The 24,228-nt window shown below is 45.9% G+C and overlaps 1 protein-coding gene across 1 annotated transcript; it reads right to left on the bottom strand.

Annotated features, from left to right (window-relative positions):
• Positions 1-2,553: 2,553 nt before the first annotated feature.
• MEDAG (mesenteric estrogen dependent adipogenesis) lies at positions 2,554-19,842 on the bottom strand (the record flags this gene model as incomplete). The annotated part of the gene is made up of 5 exons (XM_055317229.1): positions 2,554-3,738; positions 5,544-5,829; positions 6,227-6,339; positions 9,399-9,508; positions 19,580-19,842. Coding segments are annotated over 5 exons (897 nt in total), but the record flags the coding sequence as incomplete, so codon positions are not given.
• Between the last annotated feature and the right edge of the window lie 4,386 nt (positions 19,843-24,228).

The raw sequence follows: 24,228 nt of genomic DNA, 5'->3' as shown, positions 1-24,228 counted from the left end.
TGACATTTTCACAATATTAATTCTGCCAATCCATGAGCATGGAATATTTTTCCATCTCTTTGTGTCTTCCTCAATTTCTTTCAGAAGTGTTCTGTAGTTTTTAGGGTATATTTTGAGAACCATTTGAATGGTAAATGGTTCTCCAACCTTTTATTTTCAGGTTGTAGGTGTCCTTCTGTCTAAAATGAGTCTCTTGTAGACAGCAAATAGATGGGTCCTGCTTTTTTATCCAGTCTGAAACCCTGCGCCTTTTGATGGGGTCATTAAGCCCATTCACGTTCAGAGTTACTATTGACAGATATGAGTTTAGTGTCATCATGATATCTATTTAGTCCTTGTTTTTGTGGATTGTTCCACTGAACTTCTTCTTAAAGGGGAGTTTTAAGAGTCCCCCTTAAAATTTCTTGCAGAGCTGGTTTGGAGGTCACATATTCTTTCAGTTCCTGCCTGTCTTGGAAGCTCTTTATCTCTCCTTCCATTTTGAATGAGAGCCTTGCTGGATAAAGTATTCTTGGTTGCATGTTCTTCTCATTTAGGACCCTGAATATATCCTGCCAGCCCTTTCTGGCCTGCCAGGTCTCTGTGGAGAGGTCTGCTGTTACCCTAATATTCCTCCCCATGAAAGTCAGGGACTTCTTGTCTCTTGCTGCTTTAAGGATCTTCTCTTTATCTTTGGAATTTGCAAGCTTCACTATTAGATGTCGAGGTGTTGAACGGTTTTTATTGATTTTAGGGGGGGATCTCTCTATTTCCTGGATCTGAATGCCTGTTTCCCTTCCCAGATTGGGAAAGTTTTCAGCTAGGATTTGTTCAAATACATATTCTGGCCCTCTGTCCCTTTCGGCGCCCTCGGGAACCCCAATTAAACGTAGGTTTTTCTTCCTTAGAGTGTCATTTATTTGCCTTAATCTGTCTTCATGGTTCTTTAATTGTTTATCTCTTTTTTCCTCAGTTTCCCTCTTTGCCATTAACTTGTCTTCTATGTCACTCACTCGTTCTTCCACCTCGTTAACCCTCGTCGTTAGGACTTCTAGTTTGGATTGCATCTCATTCAATTGATTTTTAATTTCTGCCTGATTGGATCTAAATTCTGCAGTCATGAAGTCTCGTGAGGCCTTAATGCTTTTTTCTAGAGCCACCAGTAGCTGTAGAATAGTGCTTCTGAATTGGCTTTCTGACATTGAAGTGTAATCCAGATTTTGTAACTCTGTGGGAGAGAGGGCTGTTTCTGATTCTTTCTTTTGAAGTGAGGTTTTCCTTCTAGTCATTTTGCTCAGTGCAGAGTGGCCAAAAACAAGTTGTATTGGAACACGGGGGAGTATCACTGGTCCCTCTAGCTGGTCTTCTGGGGGAGGGGCCTGTTGCGCTGATTCTCAGGTGTTAGCACTTGGGGGAGCTGCTCTGCCCCTGCCTGCTGCCGGGCTCAGCGGGGGTTGTTTACCCCGTGGGGCCCCAGGAGGAACAGTCGCAGTTGCTATGGCAACTCTGGAAGCCTGGATTCAGCCTCCGCAGGAACTACGGGGCTTGGGCGGGCTCGGGGCTCTCGGCTCTCCGTCCGCAGGGCTTGGAGGCTCCGGGGCGGGGCCACTGATCTGCTCAGCTCGAGGCAGGAGCGTCCTCGCTGTCTCGGGCCCTCCCGGCCTCTGCCTGTCCCGGGGGAGGCCGGATCCTGGCCTGTGTCCCGGCGCCCTGTGCTCCGGGGCCTGCGCTGTGGGATTCGCGCTCCCGCCCCGCAGCCCCCTCCGCGGAGCCGCCGCCCGAGCCCCTCCGCGCCCCGCCGTGCGCGCTGCAGCCCTTAGGGAGCTCGGCGCACTCTCCCGGGGCGCAGGTGTCTGTTAGTGTCCCCGGGAGCCCGAGGGCATCCCCGCCCTCCTGGGTCCTGCTCCAACTCCCTGCGAGCCCCTTTCCGCCCGCCCGGGAAGGTTGGTGCAGCTCCTGCTCCTCCGGGACGGGGCTCTCCTGTCCTGGGGACACTCGCCCCGGCCTCAGCCCGGCTCCTCGCGGGGCCCCTCCCCCTCGGAGGCCTTTTGTTCCTTTATTTCTTTTTCCCCGTCTTCCTACCTGGATAGAAGCGCGAACTTTTCTCACTGTAGCGTTCCAGCTGGTCTCTCTTTACATCTCAGGCCGAATTCGTAAATTTTCAGGATGGTTTGAAGGTTATCTAGGTAATTTGGTGGGGACAGGTGATTTGGGGACCCTGCTCTTCCGCCATCTTGCCCCTCCCCCCCTTGGGGAAGCATTTAATATTTGATATCCACCTAAGGTTTGTTTGCACTGTTATAAAACTTATTTCATTTTGCACTAAGTTGAATAACAAATGCTTAGCCTCTTCTTTATTAAGGAACTTTTTTCCTTTTGTGAAAGATCATGATCTTTTTGAATTATTTTTCTTTTCTCCAAATGCTTCTTAGACCCATTCTTCAAAAAGCTCTTCTGGAGAAAGTAGCTGTGAAAACCCAATTCTTATTATAATTTAGTAAGTTATAAGGCAAATATACCACCTGCAAAGCACAATGGAAAGATCACACATACACAAATTTAATTGATTCCATGTTGAATGCTAAGAAAAGTTTTAATTGCACAAATACAATACCCAACATATCAATATAAATGAAGGGACAATCAGTAGTGCTATCAAAATGTATAATACAGGAAGTTGTTTAGAAAAGATAGGAAAATTATACTCGGACCCATAAATCTTCCTCATTATAAGGATATGTAGTGATTTGTTCATGCAAGTTTTTATATGTAAACAGGATTTTTTTCCTTTTTGAAGAACTCCATTGTACCTATGAGATGAAAAATGTATTGATGTAACAATGTATTGTGGTAATGTTATAGCTTTCTTATATTTTGCTTTTAGTGTTAAGATTGCTAAAAGCTTATTTAAAATACCCAACTGACATAATGCGCTTCCAGTAGAGGACACTGCCATGTACATTATCCTTCCTCTGTCACTGGTACCACATCATCTGGCCTTTTACTCTGCAGGCCACTCTGATGAGAGAAAGACAGCAAGAGAGCTCAAATTTCAGGCAGTGGGTGGCAAGGTTACTGTCCTCTCAACCTGGCCAATCCTCCACTCTCCTTACCTAGAATGTTTCTCCTAAGAATGAAACATATCTTTCAGTGAAAGATGTTCTAGGATTTTTTGTCCAGCCATGTTCACAAGAAAATAGCACTGCTAACCACCTGCTTTACGGGTTTGGGTTCAGACAAGGAGGTCCCAAGCAGAGGGCCAGTGATTGACATGGTACTGAGAGTCAACACCCAAGTCAGACTGGTCCCTCAAAGGGAGCTTTCCTGGATGCCAGGATACTAAGCAAAGCATTCAGGGAGGCAGGACTCTGCTGTTCCCTCTGCCTCTTTGGAGGAATGTTAAAAAGAAAGGCTACCCCTCCAGGCCATCGGAGCAAAGCCCTCCCTTCCTGAAGCCAGCTGCATCAGGCCTGCCGGGGCATCACCCAGGAAATGGAAGACAGGAACCTTCTGTGGGAGTAGAGGGGTTGACCGACAGGTTGAAGTGCCTGCCTCCCACCGCGTCTCACGTCCCCTCAGCCTCCTGTCCTCACATGCCTGGCAGGTAGCAGTGACCACAGAATGTTCAAGCCCATCACATAAATTGGTTAGGTGTCTCTTCAGATTCCAGGACACTTGCAACTGGCAATTCTGCCAAAAGAGCCTCCGTCAGAGATGATCTGGGTGACAGACTGCAGTTGAAAACTTCATCTATTGAACCTGAGAAAAGTAACAGGCACATTATTATCGTCACTGGAAAAACAAAAACAAAAACAAAACAACAATGACTTAAACTCACACAACATACAATGTAACCATTTCAATAATTAGTAGAGAATCCTGACTTCCTCAGAAAAACTCAAAACGCTAAACAGTTTTTTGTGTGTCTGTCTACTAGCAGGACGTGGACCAGGTGCTTTTCCATGGGCCAGAGCAGACGTGCAGACAGTTTTCTCACTTGTGGCAAAAGGCCCACAGTTGAGGAGCAGAGGCCTAGGACAAAGGTAAATTTAGGCAAAGTAGATAGAGCTGAGATGATTCACCAGGACAGAGCCAGTAGAGGCCAGGCCTGGCCTGCCTGCCAGGGCAGCTCATGCATCTTGGCTGTTCCACTTGTGGTGCATAATGAAGGCTCAGGAGGTCTTGTTGTGGAGTGCAAGTGGCCCCGGGCATGGCTCCTAGTAAACTTGCAAGCAAGCACTGCCCAACTTCACATCCTTCTTGGTTTCCCCTGGATGGCAGTGGACATCTCAAGCAGCCACACACTGAGCAGGGAGGAGGACGGATGTACAACTGTACCCCCCACACACACCACCCCCACCCCACACCCACACAGGCTGCCAAGTCCAGTGGGTGGGGCTGGAGGGACCAGGCAACCCAGCAAGTTAATCTTTCCCCAAAAGGATCAGTGTATAATCCCCCGCACGCTCCAATGGAGCAAAGCACAAAGTATCTTTGTAAGAAACAACCCCAGACAGAGAAAGCTAAAGCGACAGGAAGGGGGAGAAAGAGAGAGGGTGTTAGAAAGGGGGAGAACAAGAGGGAAAGACAGAAAGGGTGGCAGGTGGAGGAGCAAGGGAGGAGGGAGAAAGAGACTGAGGAGTCAGGGAGAAAAGGGGAAAGAAAAAGGAGTAGGAGGGTGAGGGAGTGCATGTGCGCATGCACAGGAGTAGGGGCTACTTCCAGGAAAAGAAATTCTTAGGAGTAAGCATTTTTGCTATAAATATTGGAAGGAAGCAACTCTCATTAAATATAACTAATGAAGACTCTGTTTTTTTACATCTGAGCATTTTTTATACTGCAGGTTCATAGAGTTTGGTGTGTTTTTGTTTGTTTCTTTTCTTCTTGTGATTAACCTCAAGAGTCCTGGTTCAAGGAAGTGGCTTTCGGCAGAGACTAGCATGGGACAGAAGAATGGGCTCAGCAGAAGACAAACCCAGACAAGACTTAATTGATGTCATCTGCCTTGGCCACAAAGCAGACTGGAAAGTCTCACGCACTGCTGGGGAGGAGGCCCTGAATATTAGCATCTAGATTAAAATCTGTTAGGTAAAGCATTCTCAAGAGTTATTATTTTGTGGTCTTACGAACTCTGGAGAACCCTTTCAAATATTCTTAAAGATAGATACCTTGACCATGTACAACCCTCCCCCAGCTGACGCTGTCCGTTAACATTCTGTTGCCTTGAATATGCACATCAGGAAAGGATCATTCTTTCATAATATTTAAATGAGTAGTGATATGTATTTGAACTAATAATATATTTTGAAATTATATTCTGGGTATGCTGCATGCTGTAAGTGCTCCGTCACAAAACTTTAAGGAACCTCACAAGAAAAGTCACTGTATTTCTTGGTAGCATACACTTCTTGCTTCTTACGTTCTGAATTATGTGATGTTATATTCCCCCTTTATCAAGAGACCTTTTTTTTTTTTTTTCATTTAATTGACTCTCCACTCCTGTGATATTATTCTACCCTTTCATTTAACTGCCCTCCTCGAGTACTTGAGAATTTTTAACATACCTCTAGAAGTTACACTGAATTTTCGGTCAGAGAAACTGCTCCTTCGGATTAAAGGCTCACTCATTTTTTCCAGGAATAATTTAATTGTCTCCTTCTTTTCTGGACTTGTACTTGACAAATTCAGAACTTTTCCTTTCACCTTTACAGTAGAATTGCTGAGCCCAAACCAATAGAAGAAATCAAATAATGCATCAGCTTTGAATTCATACGCAAAGCTCAAATTTTCTCCATTAACCATCTCATTTCCTGGCGGGAAAAAGTTTTTTACTGCCTCTTGAAAATCAAACTGAAAGAGAGAGAAGCATTTAATTAATGCCATGGAAATAACTATAATGGTATATTACAGAATTATATATTACTGTAGAATTATATCATTGAATTAACAACGGCCCAAGTATCCAAAATATCACACACTTTATTTCTTTTTCATTCAGACAGGTATTTTTGAACAGTTGGCTCTCATTTCTTAAAACAGACCTTTGCTTTTGCATCCTAGCCATTTGAAGCCCTTGAACTGCTTGGTTAAATTGACATTTATTGTTTCTAGATTAGTTGCTAGAAACCAAGTTCATTTTCTTGAAATAATAAAACAATTAAGCTCTAGGGACTCAGCCTTGCACAAGATGCGCAGACCCCTTTCTGTGTGGTTAACCATCCCTGGATTCAGATTGATGGAAGCTTACCTGAAGCCGGTAGCTTTCCCCAATCACGGAGGAGATGATCATGTCCATCCCTTGCTCTATCTGTCTTCTTATTTTGGGGTGCCTTGTGTTCACAAGAAATGCATATGTTCTTTCTAAAAATTAGGAAGCAGAATTCAGATAGAAGGGTACATGTGTGACATAAATATACTTCTCAGCATTTGATAAAGCAGTGATTCCTACCTTATTCAGAGATTTGATTCATTTACAACTTCCCTCATGGGCCCCTCAGACTCTCACTGCACAGCTGAACCAGATTTCTAGATATATTCCTGAGAACTTTGTAGATGTGAAGGAAGCTCTGAGATACTGTAACAGCCAGTTAGAAAGTCAGCTCCCCCAAGTGCACTCTGTCACTCTAATTGTCACAGATGACCACAGAGTACCATGGCATGCACCCAGTATGGGGTGGCGGGGGCTAAAGCCAAAACAGTCTTACTGGGTATTTAAACAGCAACTTGGTTCTCACCAGCATTTCCTCATTTGCAAAGCAGAAAATCAGCCAAGTCCAGGGAAGGAGGCTACCCCATGCCTTCTCCTCCTATCACCCATCTCCCCCCATCCTTCCTCCCCCAAAGACCTGGCATGCACTCTGCAAAAGGCTAGTCTAGTGTTTTAAAGATCAAGGCAATTTGAGACTGAGTCTCCTTTACACCCCACCCCAATACAATCCCCAGCGGAGGAGCAGTCCTTCGCATTGTTTAAATAATACTGCCTCTGCCCTAGCAAACAGTTATTTTGTTGGTGGTGGTGGTTTGATTTGGGGTTTCTTTCTTTTTCTTTTTTTTTTAAGATTTTATTTATTTATTTATTTATTTATTTATTTGAGACAGACATAGAGAGAGAGGCAGAAACACAGGCAGAGGGAGAAGCAGGCTCCATGCAGGGAGCCCGATGTGGGACTCTATCAGGGTCTCCAGGATCACACCCCGGGCCGAAGGCAGGCACCAAACCGCTGAGCCACCAGGGCTGCCCTCTTTTTTTTTTTAGTTCCTTATGTCCAATTCTATCTAATTCTATACAATCTAGGCAAAGAGGAGATTCTTTGCTCATTAGGAAATTCGAAATACTATAAGCCAACAATTTCTTACCTTTTCCAGTCCCCAGAATCAAGCTCCATGGACTTAACTAGTCAAGTGTTTTTTTCTAGACAGACACATAACATAGATGGGCACTCTCTGTTTAAAGGCTACAGACTTGCCATAATGTGATTTTGAGAACTGAACATTTTGCTTTGGCTTTGAGAGCCAAACCTGTGGTCCACCAATAATGAATCTTACATCCCTGAAGATTATATTTTGAGCTAACTTTTCCACTAGCCTTATTCATCTTATTTTTTCTACCCTTGCTTCCCTTCTCTCAAATTACCATTTCTAGGGGGTATTTTAAATATAAATTTCTTATATCCTCTTTGAGATAAGAGATAAACAAAGCAAGCAAGCTATATGGTATCTTGAGTTGACTTTCACACAAACCAAACTAAGATCTTTAGGTTCATTAGATACCAAGGACTACCACCCTCCACACTGCGCTGGTTGGGCAGGTTGTGCACTGCACAACTCTAGAGGTACCACTGACATTCATAGACATTGTCTATGCATAGTTTAACTATTTGCATAGTTACTATGACAGACCTCTGCGAAGGATTAGTAGATTGTGTTAAGTTACTGGTGGCTTTTTCTAATTTGCACAAAAGGGCAGTTTAGCAGCAAGGTTGGATGTGTTACCTCACTTATAATTCTCATAATCTAAATTTGACCATTTTAAGCTTCTGTGTCATAGAAGCTCTTGTTTCACGGCTTTGTTCACAATTGCACAGCACAAGGGCTCTGTACCTCCCTCCATGATAGTTGTCATACAACTGTGTACCTTTTGTAGGCCACCCACAAATCCACAAATACCTCCTATACCATTCCCTGCACTTTCATTAAAATGCTAAAATGGAGAGGCTCTTATTCTTTCCTAAGATTCCTCCTGAGAGATCCATGCAGGAGGTGTACTTGATATGTCTGTGCATTACATTGCTGGAGAACTCTCTGGCTTTCTGGTCATCATCAGCCAAATAACATCAGGGGCTCAGATGCTCTAACAAGCAGCGCTTGTTACCTTGTGTTCTGTTCCCAGCCCCTCCTGCCGAGAGAGCATTGTGACTGAATTACCAAGTGAGCAGAGAATCTGAATGATTCTGAATGAAATGAACAGAGAATCAACTCCACCGAATCTGAATGAGAATGAATGTTTGAGAAAGTCTATTTGGAATTTGTAGATGGTTTCTTATTACCTTGGACTCATTTTAAGAATGCTATTTAGAAGTAGAATTATGAAATTCTGTCTCTATCACAGAGCAATATGCCCATGACTTCCCCCACATAACACTAAGCAGGAAGAAGGAAAAATGGAGGCATTTCCATATTGGAACTGGAGTTAGAGTTGTTAGCAGTTATTCTGATTTCTTGGAAGAAACAATGAAGAGGTACCCCTAAAATTAGAATTTGAAGACCACAGCATGAAACATAAAAGCATCTACAACTCCTATTTATTTCTTTACCTTAGTTTCCTTATCTATAAAATGGGTATAAGCACCTCATAGGTAGGATGACTATGCATCATAGTTCCCTTGGGCCAGTGGCATTTTATACCTCAGTCCCAGCATAATTATTAATAGTAATAATTAATGAAGCTATTATATACAAAAATAATAATAATGAAATCATGTGATAATAATGAAAGTAGTTTCATGCTCGAGAATGTTCCCCCTTGGATGAAAGCCCTGCAGGGCTGCTGTGTCAATTAACGACATGAGAGTACACCTCACAAACAAAAGTGTTTGTTACGTGGTGCAAAGTATTATATATCACCATCATTCCAGTCATTTTGGCAACCCCTGCAGACTCGGAACATGATAGCACTTCCTGCCTAGACGGGGAGTATAAGACAAAACCCAGAGACAGATGGCTTTTGCCCTCAAATCATTTAAAGGTTCTGCAAGCTAGTGCTGTGCTTCAGATGGTCTAACGCTCCAGGCTTCTCGCTCCCAGCCTATTCACAGCTGACATCCACCCTGCTCACTCCATGCACAACTTCTACCTCATTAGCATGCCATAGTCCACAGCCCCAAGAGGCAGAATCAAGCCAAAAATATTTATATACCTACCTCTCGAGGTGTCTTTTTTGGTCTGTACGTTAACAAAGAAGAGCATTGGTTTGCTCAGTATAGTTTCCCTGTAGTCTTTATAATCGCAGTAGTTGGTCAGTTCCACATATCTATGAAAAAAGCAGAGATAACTGTAAACGTAATACACCCTCCCATCTAGGTCAGGAAGGGGATGTACTGGACAGGGGCCTGCCATATCCACAGATCTCACAAGGGAGGCTCCCTAAAATGTGTCCCATGGAGGCAGTCATATTTTGTACCATATAAATAAATCCCCTCCCTGGTCAGATCAGAGATCAGGATACAAGCCGAAGGTGGCCATGGTCTTTAGGGTAGCCTGGCACCAATGCTTGGCTGTCAGGGGCAGCCCTCATTAGATGATGGCCAGTACATCTATCTTTTGGGCTATAAGAGTTTATTTGAAGCAATAAGAGCTCTGTGTCTCTCCAGATTGAGAATAAATTACGCTCTACAAGTGGCATAAGTTAGGTCTTCTCCGAAGAAAATTTCCCTTTTTTTCTCCTCCCCTCTTCCGTCCTCTAATCCTGAGATAAGACCCCTGCCCCTCTATAAATTACACAATCAACCAATATTCATATGAACTAATTCATATCTCCCTGATCCTGAGATTTGTGCGATGAAGAAAAAAGAAAAGAGAGAAGAAAAGGAAAGAAAAGAAAAGAAGGGAAAGGAAAGAAAAGAAAAAAAGAAAAGAAACGAAAGAAAAGAAAAGAAGAAAAGAAAAGAAAAGAAAAGAAAAGAAAAGAAAAGAAAAGAAAAGAAAAGAAAAGAAAAGAAAAATACGAGACTAATTTTGGACTTTTGCCCATGATCCTATTCAATTTCACCTCTTTGGTTTTCATTCATTATTCCACCCTGGGAAGTTCTTTTTTTTTTTGCATTTTGACTCTGTCATTCAGCATGTCAGCTATCTCCTCCTAGTTTATGAATATTCCAAGTAGTCTTTCTACCTGCATTGTTGATAAAAAGAGAGATCTGAGTACAAACCGGCTTCCCTGGAGAAGATGGCTTATTTCTGATCCACACCCAAGCTCAGACACCACACGGACGCAGGCAGGCTGAATGGCACCCAGCAAGCTGGAGAATGTGTCCGCCACCGTCCCTCTTCAACACAGGACTGGTTCCCCACGGACAGGCACAGCTGTGCACATCTGTATAGAGTGCATGGCTGCCCTGGCTGACAGCACGGGCTGTTTTGCTGTGCTGTGGTGTGTTTGCTTCTTACATCTAGTCACGGGCAGAGACAGCTCAAGAGTCGCTTTCTGGTTTGTTATCTGCCCCGTGCCTGACATGAAAATCACAGCCTTGGAGGGAGCCCTGCTGCACGGAGCTGTGACCACACGGGCCTCTCACCCGCCCCGTCCCACTTCCCACAACCCGCTCAGAGGGCCCAGCAAACAAGACCCGACCCGGCGTGGGGCGGGAGCACGTGGGAGACTATGTACCCCTCCAAGGCAGAAAACCACAGCTTCGGCTTGTCTGTCTCCCAGCTTGGTTTCTTAGTAATCTGTATCATTATCTTTTCTCGGGGACTGTCAGACCTGATTTCGAGAGCTTTTAAAACCTGACCCCTGGTGGGGCCTCAAAAACACTTCCTGCCTTGTCTTTCACCAGGCTTTTAATATAGCCTCTGCCTCCCACGCCAGGGGCACTGGGGGTGGTCAGGAGGCTCGTCCTGGGGTGGGGAAGGGGATACAGGGCTCGTGTACTCCAGAGGAGGGCAGGGGATGCGGTTGTTCATGTTCAGGGGTGAGGTGAGGAGGGCAGGTGTTGGGAAGAAGGGTTGGGGGGGACCAGCAGACATAACAAGGAAACGGACTGTGGAAGACAATGCAGACCAGGGATTCTGTATGGTTCTTCCGACGTCCGCTCCTGCCCTCATCCTCACCTAAACACAGGGCCCAGTGAGAATGGGGAGAGGTGGGACACCTGAAGGGGACTAGCCCTCATGTTCCACATCAGCAGGGAGAGAACGTTCCTGTTCCTTTTTGTCCTAACTGGCCACCTGCCAAAAGGCGCTGAAGAAAGGAAGCAAAAGAGAAGGGCGGAGAAAGAGGATCATCATGTTTGGAGTTTATTTGCTCCCATTCATTCATTCAACAGCATTCGCTGGGTCCTGATTATGGGCTGGGCACCAGGTAGGCACCAAACATGCTTTATCACAGTGGAGGGGCTCAGGGCCTGTGAAATGGGGCTGGGGTAGAAGGTGGCAGCACAGGGGTTCCCTGTGTCCCCCACAGTCCCTCTGCCATCACATCTCTTCAACTGTCCAGGACCTCACACGGGCAGACAAGAGTGGCCCGGGAGAGGCCACATAGAACCAGTGAGGTCTGTGGTAGCAGGGAGTACGGGGAGAGGCACAGAGGAAGAAAAAAGGAAGAAAAGTCTTATGGCCACGGAAGAAGAAAAGGATGAGTCAGAATGCAGTAAACACCAACAAGATAGATGCATGATGCTGGGGCAGAGTCAGGTACCACCTGTGTCCCATCCAAGGCAGATTTTCATATTCTCCTGCCTTGTTCACCATGGAGTTAATTTATAGTCACTTAAACATTTCACATTTTCCTCAGGCTGACTCCTCTGCTCTCTCAATATCCATGGTCTGAGTGTCATTCTCTAGGGTGCACACACAGCATTGGTGTACAGCCTGTCTGGAAAATCTGCCATTCCAATTACTATTCTGATGTTGCAAATGACAGCGCAGTACTTGCCTCTGCCTGTGAGCCCAATCAACATCCAATCAGAGGGACCATCGATTTGATTCTGATGAATCCACAGCTTATAGGAAAAGATGAAAATCTCAATTTAACAATGACCACTGGTTGGGAAAATAATCAGTTTTCCCCAGAATTCTGTGGCAGGTTTTGTGGAATGCTTTGAGGCTCCAAGAGCTGTTGTTTCTCATGATCAGAGTAGGGGTATCAGGCCAGGGGTGGCGAGGGGCTTCCAGATAGTCACACAATTAGTTTAATATATAGCCTACACATGAGTCATCCTTTTCGGAGTCTGAATTTAATAAGATGCCCTGAATATTAAAACTATGCTCGACATAATTTAATCTTTCTTTGATGATTTAGAGGCACTTTTAGGATCTTAACGGGGCTGTAAACATCGACACAGAGCATGTCAGTTATCAGGATGCCACAGATATGTGAAAATGCTATTTATACAAGATCTCCGTAACAGAATTTACAGACAAGAGATTGTGGCAAGATCCCTACTTAATGAACTCTCTATTTAAACCAGGTCACAAATAAGAAATACCTTCTTAATTCATCATTCCCAGCCTCCCAGTACAATTGTTTAACACCTGGAAATTCCAGTGAAATTAATAAACATGAGCATTCTTTGGAATTCACTGTTAAAAAATTTGTATATGTAAGTCACTAAAATACAAAAAGACTGAGGACCTGTTGTGAAGTCTCACAAGTATTTAAATATCTGACATTGAATCACTGGCTTTGTTTTAAGATGAACCTTACTAGATGACATTAGAGACTATTTCATCTTTAATCATGCATATTTCTGAATTACTAATGCAAGTACTGCTTCTTGTGTGCTGGATGTTTATTATATTTGCCGAAGTTATTAAGGATGAAAAGCAAAGGGTTTAAGAGAACTCTTTTAAACTCTCATTTCTTCATTGCTTTTACCCTGGCCTCAAGATGCTTCTAGGCTGAAACTTTGGCTTCAAACCAAAGATTGAAAGGTAGATACAGTGTGACACAATGCATAGTGATTCGAAATAAGAAGATATAATTCATTCCCTAATTGACTGGCTGTATGAACTCAGCTGCAGAGCCACAGCTCACTGTGACCTTGAGTGAGTTACTTAACCCATCTGAACCTGTGCCCTCATCTGTAGAAGGGATAATAACAGTATCTCCTGTGAGAGGACTCAATGCAGTGCAAGTAATAGAGACATATGTTCTTGAGCCCATAGTAGATGTTCAACAAACATGGTTCGTATATTCAAACCTGGCCAACTCTGCTGGCCATACGGTGAAGTTCTATAAACTTGCAAAACACAATCAGGACTGTGTTCATGTGAGTGACCAGGAAAAAAGACAACATGAGCATCTGAAAAATACACGAGCAAGAGTTTCTCCGTCCTTGCTCCAATTTCTTTCCTCCATTTTTCAGTGTGGAAGGCTAAAGCAAAGCTTAATGAAGGTGATACCTGGAAGAGGAGACCAAGAAAGAACACTATATTTTTGCTTCTAGCAAATCTAGAGTGGCTGAGAGATCATTCCCCTCTGACATGCCTACCTTTCTCTGGAGGTTCCTTTAGGTTTCACATCATTTCTGGCACAATTCTTGAAAAGTTGTCCCAAATTTCCCTTGGCTCTGGTGATTTAATGCTCAGAGGCAAATAAGAATGTAAACCTATAGCTTCCATCTGAGGGTGTGTGTGTGCATACATGTCTCTGTGTGTGTGTGTTGATTTAAAAAAATACAGAGCGTGGAGCACAGAAAAAAAGAGGAACACATAGAACACTGTCCTTGCATAGAAGGTCCAGAAATTGCTTATAGCTCATAATCCTTTGCTGTGACAGTAAGCAAAAGTATTCTGCCCTTGGGAGCAAGCAGGATGGCCCTGCTGTGTTTCCAGTGTTAACTTGACAGCTTTATGTGAGGCCTCAGCCTGAGCTGTCAGATGGTTCCTTTTCTTTCACTTCCTCTCTTCCCTCTGCCCTTACTTGAGGGAAATTAAACAAAATTTTCTGATTTCTCACTCTACTGTCTGGTGACTGGAATCAAGGACACACATGTTTATCTACTCATTCATTCACTCATTCATTATTGATGGGGGGGTACATGCCCCCACCCCCACTGCCACCCTGGGTCGTGGGGCAGAAACGATGCGTTCAAGCATACATTTACTCTTAAGCACTAAGCATAGGCGCTGAGCTCCAGGGACATAAAAAAAGCAAAAAGAAATAGTCTTGCTTTCAAGAAGCATCTACTCTATTAGAAAGACACTAGAAAATGCACCACTTCGATATGAAATGATAGGCAAAAACCTTGTTGCTTAAAGCATGGTCACTGGACTATCCGAATTGGTATCAACTAGGAACTGGTAAAACTGCTGAGTCCTGGGCTTTCCTCAGTTTTATTCAACTTAAAAACTGTGTTTTAATAAGATCCCCAGGGGACCTGCATGCTTATTTCAAGTTTGAGAAGCACTGATCTAAGACATGGTCCTTCCCTGCCATTAAGAGGCTTACAAACTAGTTAATGATTCAAACATGCAAATTCCAGAGAAATGCATAGCTCTCTGCCTTCGTGTGTTCCAGCTCCAGTTATTTAAATAAGAAAGAGCAAGACAGGAGGGGTCTGGAGTTAGAACCATTTACTGAGCTGAGACAGACAAGAGGAATTGTTCTGTTGGGCCAAATGTCCCATCACTGAGTGGGCCAAAGCCAGAGGGAGGCGTCCCCAGCAGAAGTCACGTCATGGGTTAGCCAAGCCTTGGGGACTGTCAAGTGGCTGCATTGGGGCCTGCAGGCGGGCATTTGGCAAGGACCAGGTGAGCTGAGGGTAAGAAATGGCTGGAAGTCCAGAGCAAGGCTCCTGAAGAAAGAAGGCAGTAATGGCACGTAGCTTTTGAATCATCAGATCTGGGTTACGTTTCTATCTCTGTGACCTCAGCGAGCTTTTTTTGGCTTTGCTGAGATTAATCTCCACACCTGTAAAATCTGGCTAACAAAAGGTACCTCATCAGGTGGCTGGCTAACAGATTAAATCATGTGTGTGAGCCACTTGGCTTACGGGGCTGCTTAATAATATTATAGGCTAACATTTGTCAAGTGATTCATTCGTGCCAGGAACTGCTTTAAGGACCTTATAAATTTGAATTCTGAACAAGAACCCTGTAAGGTTGTTGGTGCTATTATTTCCATTATACACGGAGGATACTGAGTCACGGAGATTAAGAAATCTCCCGAAGCCCTCAGCTAGTAAGCGGTAGGACTAGAATTCAAACCAAGGCAGTCTGGTCCCGGCCCCCATGCTGCTCCGCACTAACTCTAGGCTGCATCTCATGCACACCATAGCTCCACACGTAAATGATGATTACTTCACCGTTATTGTTACATGTCCCAGTAAGGGGCTGCTGTCCCAGGCAGGTCACCAGATCTGAGGCTCAGATACCAGGATCAAGGCAGAGGACCAGTCACAAGGACTGGATGGGAGCCACCCAGTACTACACATTGCAAATGGGGCTGCAATTGCTTCTCTGCCTCCCATCAGCAATCAGGGTCACCTCAGAAAGGTGAGCTAGGGGCCAGCAGACATAGCCCAACACTTCCCCTGGTGGGTGGGAGCAAAGCCTCCCCAGGCTCCAGCCCTGACTCCTCCTCACCTGCCCCCTGTGTCTCCCCATGGCCCCCTGCACCCCCTGCCCTGGGTGACTGAGCTCCAGGCAGGTGTCCCTGTCACCAGCTAACAGCTGGGTCAGATATGGGAAGGAGCAGCTCACACCTCTGCTTTTGGTGGCTTCCTCAAGGCCACTGGATTTATCCTCCCCTTTCACCTGAATACGTAAAATGCCTTCTGTCTGCTGTAATTCCAGGTATTTAGGTGTTGATTTGGGAGAAGTGTGAGAAAGCTGCCGCTGTCTATACTAAGCCAGAATCCTTTCAGCCTCGAGGCAGCTGGCTGCAAGCATAGGCCTACAGTTAGCCAAGGCCACACAGAAGACCTGGTTCTACCACTACTACTCACCAGCATCTTGCTTAGGTAAGTTATTTAATCTCTCTGAGTCCTAATTTCCTCACCTATAAAAAGAAGGGAAATACCACGAGTGCCAACTTTGTGAGCTCTTGTGAAGTAACAGCTGTGGAATACTTTGTGCCATTCTTGGTACTCGAGTAAACAGGAGCTGGCACCACTATTATGGTGTGCTTGTGTTTATCACCCCAACAGTCTCCGTCGTGCTCAGGGGACCCCTGAAAAGAAGGCTGGTGCACCGGTTTGCCAAGCATGTGCCACTACATCTCACTAAGCGGCTGTATCGCATCACAGGGAAAAATGTGTGTGCGTTATTAATTATTTACACGGGTGTTCCATGTAGGTTTTGTTTGTGACACAGATGGAAATTATGAGCTTGAAAGAAAAAAGGAACAATAAAGATCTTGCCATTCACTCTCCCCAAGTTAGGACAAACTTTTCAAGAAGGCTCCCAGGAGCTCTATAGCCCTGGTGGCCATCCCTAAACCTCCCGGCCACCCCAGGTTCCCTTAGGTTTATTTAATAGAGATGAATTTCCAAAATGTTCAAGCATCAGAAGACATATCAGCATAACTTAAGCCATTCTCCCATCATCCTCTTATTGTCTGAATGAGTGAATCATATGAATGTCAGAGGCAACAGCCCTAAGCCTTTTCCTGAGGAAAGGACCTCATGAAAGACACAGCACACATTTTTGAGGCTGCAAAAAGGAAATCCTGTTTACACTGTAAGCTTACCCACACCAAGAAATAATTGTTGAATGAAAAAAAAAAAAGAACTAAATTAATTAATTGAACAAGGATCCTCAAGCTGGATCCAAATAGCTCACTCATAAACTACCTGGACAGTTAGCAACGTCAGCACATATATACGCCTCTGGGAGAGATGGCCTACATAAATTCTGAGAAGCTCTGTAGTCTAAAATGATTAAGAATCATTACTTGCCTTTCTCATGCCCTGGCTACTTTGACAGCTGTTCTTGGTAGGAGGCCATCCCACACCTAAAGTAGGAAAGCGGTGGCCGCAGAAAAGATGAAAAAGTTGCTGGAGTCCCTCAACTCTAGGTCCTAACTGGACATGAAAAGTGGGAAGTACGTGCTGGAGTTCAAGCTGATGGTGATGTTTTACAAGGCAAAGCAGAACTGGTCATCCTCAACAACTGCCCAATCTCGAGTAAGTCTGAAATAGAGTACTATGCCCTGTTGGCCAAAACTGCTGTCCAGCAGGACAGTGGCAGTAATGTTGAATTGGGCATAGATGCAGAAAATAAATATGCACCCTGGCTCTCATTGATCCAAGCGAATGAATCACTGCTTTGGAGTAATGTTCTGAGAGAGAAAGCTGGATGTTATCCCCAAAGCCAAAGACAGCTGGGTAAATTTAGCAGATCTGAGAGGCAACTCTGATGTCTGCATTCTGACTACGTGCCCACTTTCTGATACATGAAGACAAAACCTCTCGCTGTTGCCCACAACCCAGTCTTCCCTTCTTTTCTAGAATGCTCTCTCCATCTAGATCAGGTTCATCCTTCAGGACTGCACACACACCTATAAAAGCCTACTTCCCACATGCCACAGCACGTCCCCTGAGAGAAAGACAAATCATTCCTTCTACCACCCCAATTATTCTCAGATGTTCCTCGCTATGTCCCAGGGTCCAAAGGCCCTCACTCAATTGCTTTGACAATGAGAACCTTGTGGTTGCATCCTCACTGCATTTTGCTGTGTGTCACCTGGTCATTGTTTATTTTGGACTCTTCACTGCCAGGGGACCACTGCTATTTAATAGTCTTTTGTGTAGGAGGTGTTCAAAGCAAGAGTTTAATGACCAGACTTCAACATCATTCTAAATTCTGCTGCACTGGTTGCTAAGATTGAGGAAGCTGGCTCTGTCAAAAGCCTAACCTATGGCTTCAATTAATCCTGGATATTTAGGGATCCCTGGGTGGCGCAGCGGTTTGGTGCCTGCCTTTGGCCCAGGGTGTGATCTTGGAGATCTGGGATCAAGTCCCACATCGGGCTCCCAGTGCATGGAGCCTGCTTCTCCCTCTGCCTATGTCTCTGCCCCTCTCTCTCTCTCTCTCTCTCTCTCTCTCTCTCTGACTATCATAAATAAATAAAAATTTAAAAAAAATCCTGGACATTTGAATTTTTCATACTCTGTTCTCAAATACAATGGTTACCTTTTCTTTAAAAAAAAAAAATCTTCACAAATAATGATTTCTAACTCCATTCCTCCCATCGTCCCCTGATGCAGGTTAGAATATTCAATCCACTGAAAAAGGAAGAGATTCTTGCTGCAGAATGGTTTTTCAGGCATTGGAAGCCCTCACTCTCTGTGTGTGGAAAAGCAGCTTTGAAGAAGGCATTTTAAATATCTCATTTTGTTTGCTTGCCCTCCTTGGCTCCATCCCACTTACAGGATACCACAGTGCTGCTGTCCTTCCCAGTAGCAAAGGCTTTATATCCTCCTAGCTGGCCAGCTTACTCATCTCTGATTCAAACTCTAGACTGCGCTGTCCATTTCCCGACACTGTTCGGCAGCACAAGTATAAGACACCCCCCTCCACACACAAGTACAAGGTGACCTCTGGAAGGCATGAGGCCGTGTAAAATCAAGCATGAAGCTTCCTCTTCCTTCATCCCGTGATGATCAAAGCCTGCTTCAGATGGACTACAGCCTGCTGGCTGCAAGTTTGCTACGAAGTGCCTCAGACACTTTGGCCACAACAGCTAAGCATATCCTGGGCACTCGCCATCAAATGAGGTTTGGGCCCAGCTCTGTGCAAGAATCCTGGAAGCTACACTCATTGCACCTATTTCCCAGAACTCACCTGCCCACATCACAGCCCACATGGCCCCGGGTTGGATTTCACGGGGCTTTGTTTGTTTCTCAGGCATGGTTTTTATTTCTCTATTTTTTTTTAAAACAAAGGCAGGCCGAAGATGGGGAACTTTGAACCTTTGCACGCTTTTCCACTGAGTCTCCTCACTGGATCAGGCCAGTAATACCCAGAATTGAGCATCCTCTCCCCTCCCCACAAATCCAAAGCCAGGGCATGAATCTCTCCTCTGCAAACATCCCCTGAAGGGTGTGTCCCGATTTGAGCTCATCTGACCCAGTTAAGGAGCCAGAAAGGGAAAATCACCCCCCAGTTAAGCTCACCACCCAGCCCTACGCCACGCGCCTGCCCTGATGCCCTCCCGGCGGCTTCAAGCGGCAGCTGCAAGATGTCACGCAGAGGGCGAAAAAGGCCAGGGCTGGAGGAGCCATGCACACTCAGGCGACCTTTGCAATGAGGCGAACCTAGAAGCGGCACGAAAGAGGGGGGTCCCCCAGGGGAGGGGTGGCGGGAAGCCGGGCCAGCCCGGGCCCCGGGGACGACAGCCTGGTGGAGGCCTCCGCGGGGACCCGGCGAGGCCACCCACCTCTTGATGTAGCTGCTGAGGCGGTAGAGCTGCCCGTCGAGGCGCAGGCGGCCGTCGCCGAAGACGTTGAAGCCGCCGCGCGCCGCCGCGGGGCCCCCGGGGCCGGGCACCACGAGCTGGTCGCCGCGCAGCTGGAAGGCGCCGGGCTGCAGGCGCAGCAGCTGTGCCAGCGGCAGCAGGGCCAGCTCGCAGTCGCACGTCCACAGGCTGCGCAGCTCCCCCGACGAGATGGAGGTCAGGCTGGGCCGCGCGGCCGGCGCGCACGCCCCCCCCGCCCCCGCCGCCGCCGCCGCCCCCGCCATGCCCCGCCCGCCGCCCGCTCCCGCGTCAGGCCCGCCCGCGAGCAGCGCCGCACGCCCGGCCCGGCGCGGAGAAAGCGGGTCCCGCGCCGCGCCGCCCTTTTATCCGCCGCGGGTGCGGCCGCCCGCCCCTCCCCGGCCTCGGGCGCGACCCCGGACGCTCCGGGCCCCGCGCGCCCCGGGCTGGAACTTGGCACGCTCCGGGGCGCCGCGCCTGCTCGCCGCCGAGGGTTACTCATCCCCCTCGGGCCCGCCGCTCCACGCCCCGGGCCGGCCCGCCCCCGCCTGGCCGACACCACCGGGGCCTGGGGTGGGGACGGCCGCCGGGGGAGCCGGGCCGGCCTCGGGGCAGACGGGAGCAGGACCCGCACCCCCGTGGACCGAGGGCAGGGACGTGCGCCCCTCCCCGCGCTCCCCCCGAGGGCGCCCAGGGGTGCGCGGGCGGTGCCCACCTCTGACCTCCGCTCCCAGGCGGCGCGAGGAGGAGCCCCTTACCCACCACTGTCTCCCAGCTTGTTCTTAACCTTCTTCTTTTTTCCTCCACACCATACCCTGCATTTTTGCTCCGCTCGCTGATTTCCTCCCCCTGGATCCCTTTTCGTGTGGCAAGTCCACTGATCTTCACGTCACTTTTCCGTAAAGCCTCCCTGAGTCCACCGTGGGTTTTGTCTCTCTGCTTGGGCGAGCTTCCCCTGCACGTGGACCACAGGCCCCGGGGCGCAGAGTCGTGGGCACTCCCGCCGCCTCCACCGCCTCCACCTCGGCCTCCGCAGAGGCCCGGAATCTGTTGGTTGAGTCAGTCTGTAGATGTTGGCGTGCTGGCTACGTGCTCGTTCTGTGAACATACTGACAATGTGCTGGGTCGCCCGAGGTACGAAAGGACTGCTTCACTCAATTAAACACCTGTTTCCGAAACACCCACTAGGAGCCCCACAATAGGTAAATTCTGAGCATGCTAGGGTGAATAAGCACAAGCCCTGTCTCCACCTAACTTACACTGTGGTTACAGATGGTACACAACATTTCGGCAGTTGCCATGCACTGAATACAAAGCCCTGCTGAGGACAACCTTGAACTTATGGGGGTACAAGTCAGCCCAGTTTTGGGAAGCTGGGGTGGCTTCCTGAAGTATTGTAATTTAGGACACTGAACTAGATCCTGAAAGTTGACTAGAACTTAGAAAATATTTTTAATTCGTCTTCATGCACACCTGGCATGGACCCCCGCATAGGTTTAATCAAGTTGAATGAAGAGCCTTTCTGTCATATCTTTTGGCAATCCCAGAATATAAATGAACTCCATTCGCTCCCTTCTCCAGACCCAGGTTCATTTGCCCCACGATCAATTCCCATTGCTGACTGTCTCTGAACAATCACCCAAGATGCATTGACTACTACTGAACCAATATTTTGCGGGAAGGAAGGGAGAATGTGCCCATGAAATAAGCACTCAGGGGGGGTTCTCTCACAACGTGAAATCTGAGGAGCACTGCCCAGAGGAGAGGTGTGGAGTGGCTGAGGCTCTAGGCAATACTCAGAGGCTGGGGTTGTGTTCACAGGGACAGATATGGCACCAGGTGTAGACCTATCACACTCCAGTGAGGCATTCATCCTTGCCCCCAAAGAGATCAAGATGAGTGCTGTAATAGATATATCGACTAAGTACTGCGAGAGCAGGGTCAAGGGAGTGGTTGGAAGGCCCCAGGAAGGGTTTTCAGAAGAGGGGACAAGTGGGTTGGACTTTGAATACAGAATAGGAGCTTCCAGGTGAAGGAGCGCCATGGACAAGAAGTTGGGAGAGAAGATCCTGGACTGACCTATGCAAAGAGAGAAAGTATGGTTTATTGGGGGAAGAATGGGAATTCTGTATGGCTAAAACAGACAAGGCCCATTTAGGGTGAGAGGGGTGAGTTTTATAGGAGATGAGGCCAAAAAGGGAAGTTGGAGCCAGATTATGATAGGCTCTCTGAGTTGTCTAAGAATTTAGATCCTTAAGGCAAGGTGGAGCCTTTGAAGGTTTTGAAGGAAGGAAGTGGTATAATTATGCCTGATCTTGGATAGACACCTTTGATTATGGTCACACAGAAGGGGTTTTAAAACAGGAAGATTGAAGGCAAAGAAACTAGGTAAGAGACTGATGTAACAATCCAGGTAAGATATAATGAGAGTCTGAACTAATTCACACAGCAGCTATGGCGATGGAGATGACAGGATGAATTGGGGACATTTCTGAACTAAAATCCAGCAGGACTTTATGAGCAAAAAATGGAAGAGGGAAGAGAAAGACAAAGCAGTAGAGTGAGACATTTAGTCTCTCACTGGGGTACCTACAAAGATGGTATAGATTTTGAGCCATTTATGGGACATCTAAGTGCAAAAGTGCAGAAGGCAGCTTATTAGCTGACAGAAGATGAGGCTAAAAATTGAAATTTGAAACCAATTAGCTCAAAGACAGGAGCTAAAACCAAAGAAATGGATGGGAGCATCTAGCTGATAAGTGATTGGTAGGAATTTGAGCCCAGGCCTTTAGTTTACTTCCACAAATGTTTATGGAGCACCTGCTATGCTCTAGGGCCAGCAGTGTGCTGAAGATGAAGGGGGGGATAGACTGCAAATGAATAAAGGAAAATGGGGTCAGGAAGACTGGCAGGGGGAGCTTTTATACAGGTATCACTTATGCCATTCATTACTTTATACACCCCATCAGGAAGACACTTTCCGTACCCTGGCAGGAGGAACATTTTCTCCTGACCTAGAAACAAACCCAGCCAATGAGAAACCGCCACAACGCAGCCAATGAGAGGAGAGTTTAGGACTCTCACTCTCCTCCAATGAACTTTTATTTCCTAAATGACCTTTCATTCAAAAACAGCCCTCCCAACTCCCTCCTTTCCTCTATGATAGCAAATCCTTCTCCTTTGTTCTCTGTACATGCGCACAGTTTGCCATAGTTTGGTTATCCCAAAGTGCGATTTCTCTACTATTCCAGAATAAACTCATCTGCTACTTGATAACTTTCCTAGTTTAATTTTTAAGGCTTACAGGAGGCTGATTCTAACCTCAAGTAACAGGGGAAAATGCAGGAAACAGCCTGGCTAGTTTTCTGACACCACGCCCAGAATTAATGAATTCTAGCTGTATTTTGCTTATTGCCTGTCTCTGATCTCTGATCTACTCAACAAGAGTAGCAGCTACAAAAGTTGCTTTTGTAAGGTCAATGAGAGCAGGTCCAGTGCAGAGCCCCACCCAGATTCACATAGACTGAGCTCAACCTTGTTGATCACCCTTAAACCTGCACTGTCTATGGATGATTTGGCTTTGTTGGGGGGTAAAATATAGCATAAGAGTTCTATGTCAAAAAAAAAAAAGTTTTATGTCACAATTATATGCAATTAGTTAAGATGAGCATAGCAGTTTCTCCCACCAAAATCTGTTTCCTTTACAGTAAAATATCAACATTTATTACCGAAATAGAAGGATTAAATGAAATTCTTCTTTGCTTCTCTGTACTTTGATTTACAATTTTTCTACATTTTCCAAATGAGTGTGTATTGTTTTGTACAGAAAAATGGTGTCGAGCATAATAAAAACATTATAAAGTTGCTTTCCTGGTGTGTTATCTAGAGGTTTCATTTGATGTGTTTTCAGTAAAACACCTGCATTTCTTTATGGATAATTTATGCACTACCAAAATGCCAGAGAATGGTATCAAAAAGTGAACTGAAAAAAAAAAAAAGCATTCCTTGTAATGTCAGCCATTGCTAATCAGTGGAGAGCTATAGAGATCTTTTCTTGGTTAGTATCTTTTTTATTATCAGAGAACCAAGCAAGCAAGCATAAGCACTGCAAGTGAAGATCTTTTTGGTCTTTTTTTATACTGGTGGCTTATTTACACAGTTGTGTTCATATTGTAGAATTATTATTCGGCTTTTCTCGCTTAACACCATATATATATCAAGTATCAAAAACTGTCTTTGTAAGTAGCATTTGAAGCCACTTTGCTGTTTTCCATCAAGAGAATTTACTATTGTTTGTGGGGACATGTGTTTACTCATGACTACTCAAACCATTTCCAGTTTTCCCTTATTATAAACAATGCTTCAATGAACGTCTTTGCACTTTAGCTTGTTTATGTATCCTGAACTCTGGGAAATGGAGTTACTGAGACAAGTGATATGACAATGTTTAAGGTTATTGAAACATGCACCATTATTTTCCAAAAGAATTTTACCAAGTTGTCTTTTCACCAGCAGGGAATTCTCACGGCTTTAAATCTTTGGTATTGGTTGTATGGTAACCTCGTGGCTATTTACATTTGTATGTTTCAGATTACAAGTGAAATTAACAGTTT

The sequence above is a fragment of the Nyctereutes procyonoides genome, unplaced genomic scaffold, assembly GCF_905146905.1.
Source record: "Nyctereutes procyonoides isolate TBG_1078 unplaced genomic scaffold, NYPRO_anot_genome, whole genome shotgun sequence".
NCBI classification, from domain to species: Eukaryota; Metazoa; Chordata; class Mammalia; order Carnivora; family Canidae; genus Nyctereutes; species Nyctereutes procyonoides.
Note: the sequence above shows the minus strand (reverse complement) of the source record. Positions and strands in the feature narration are given on the sequence as shown.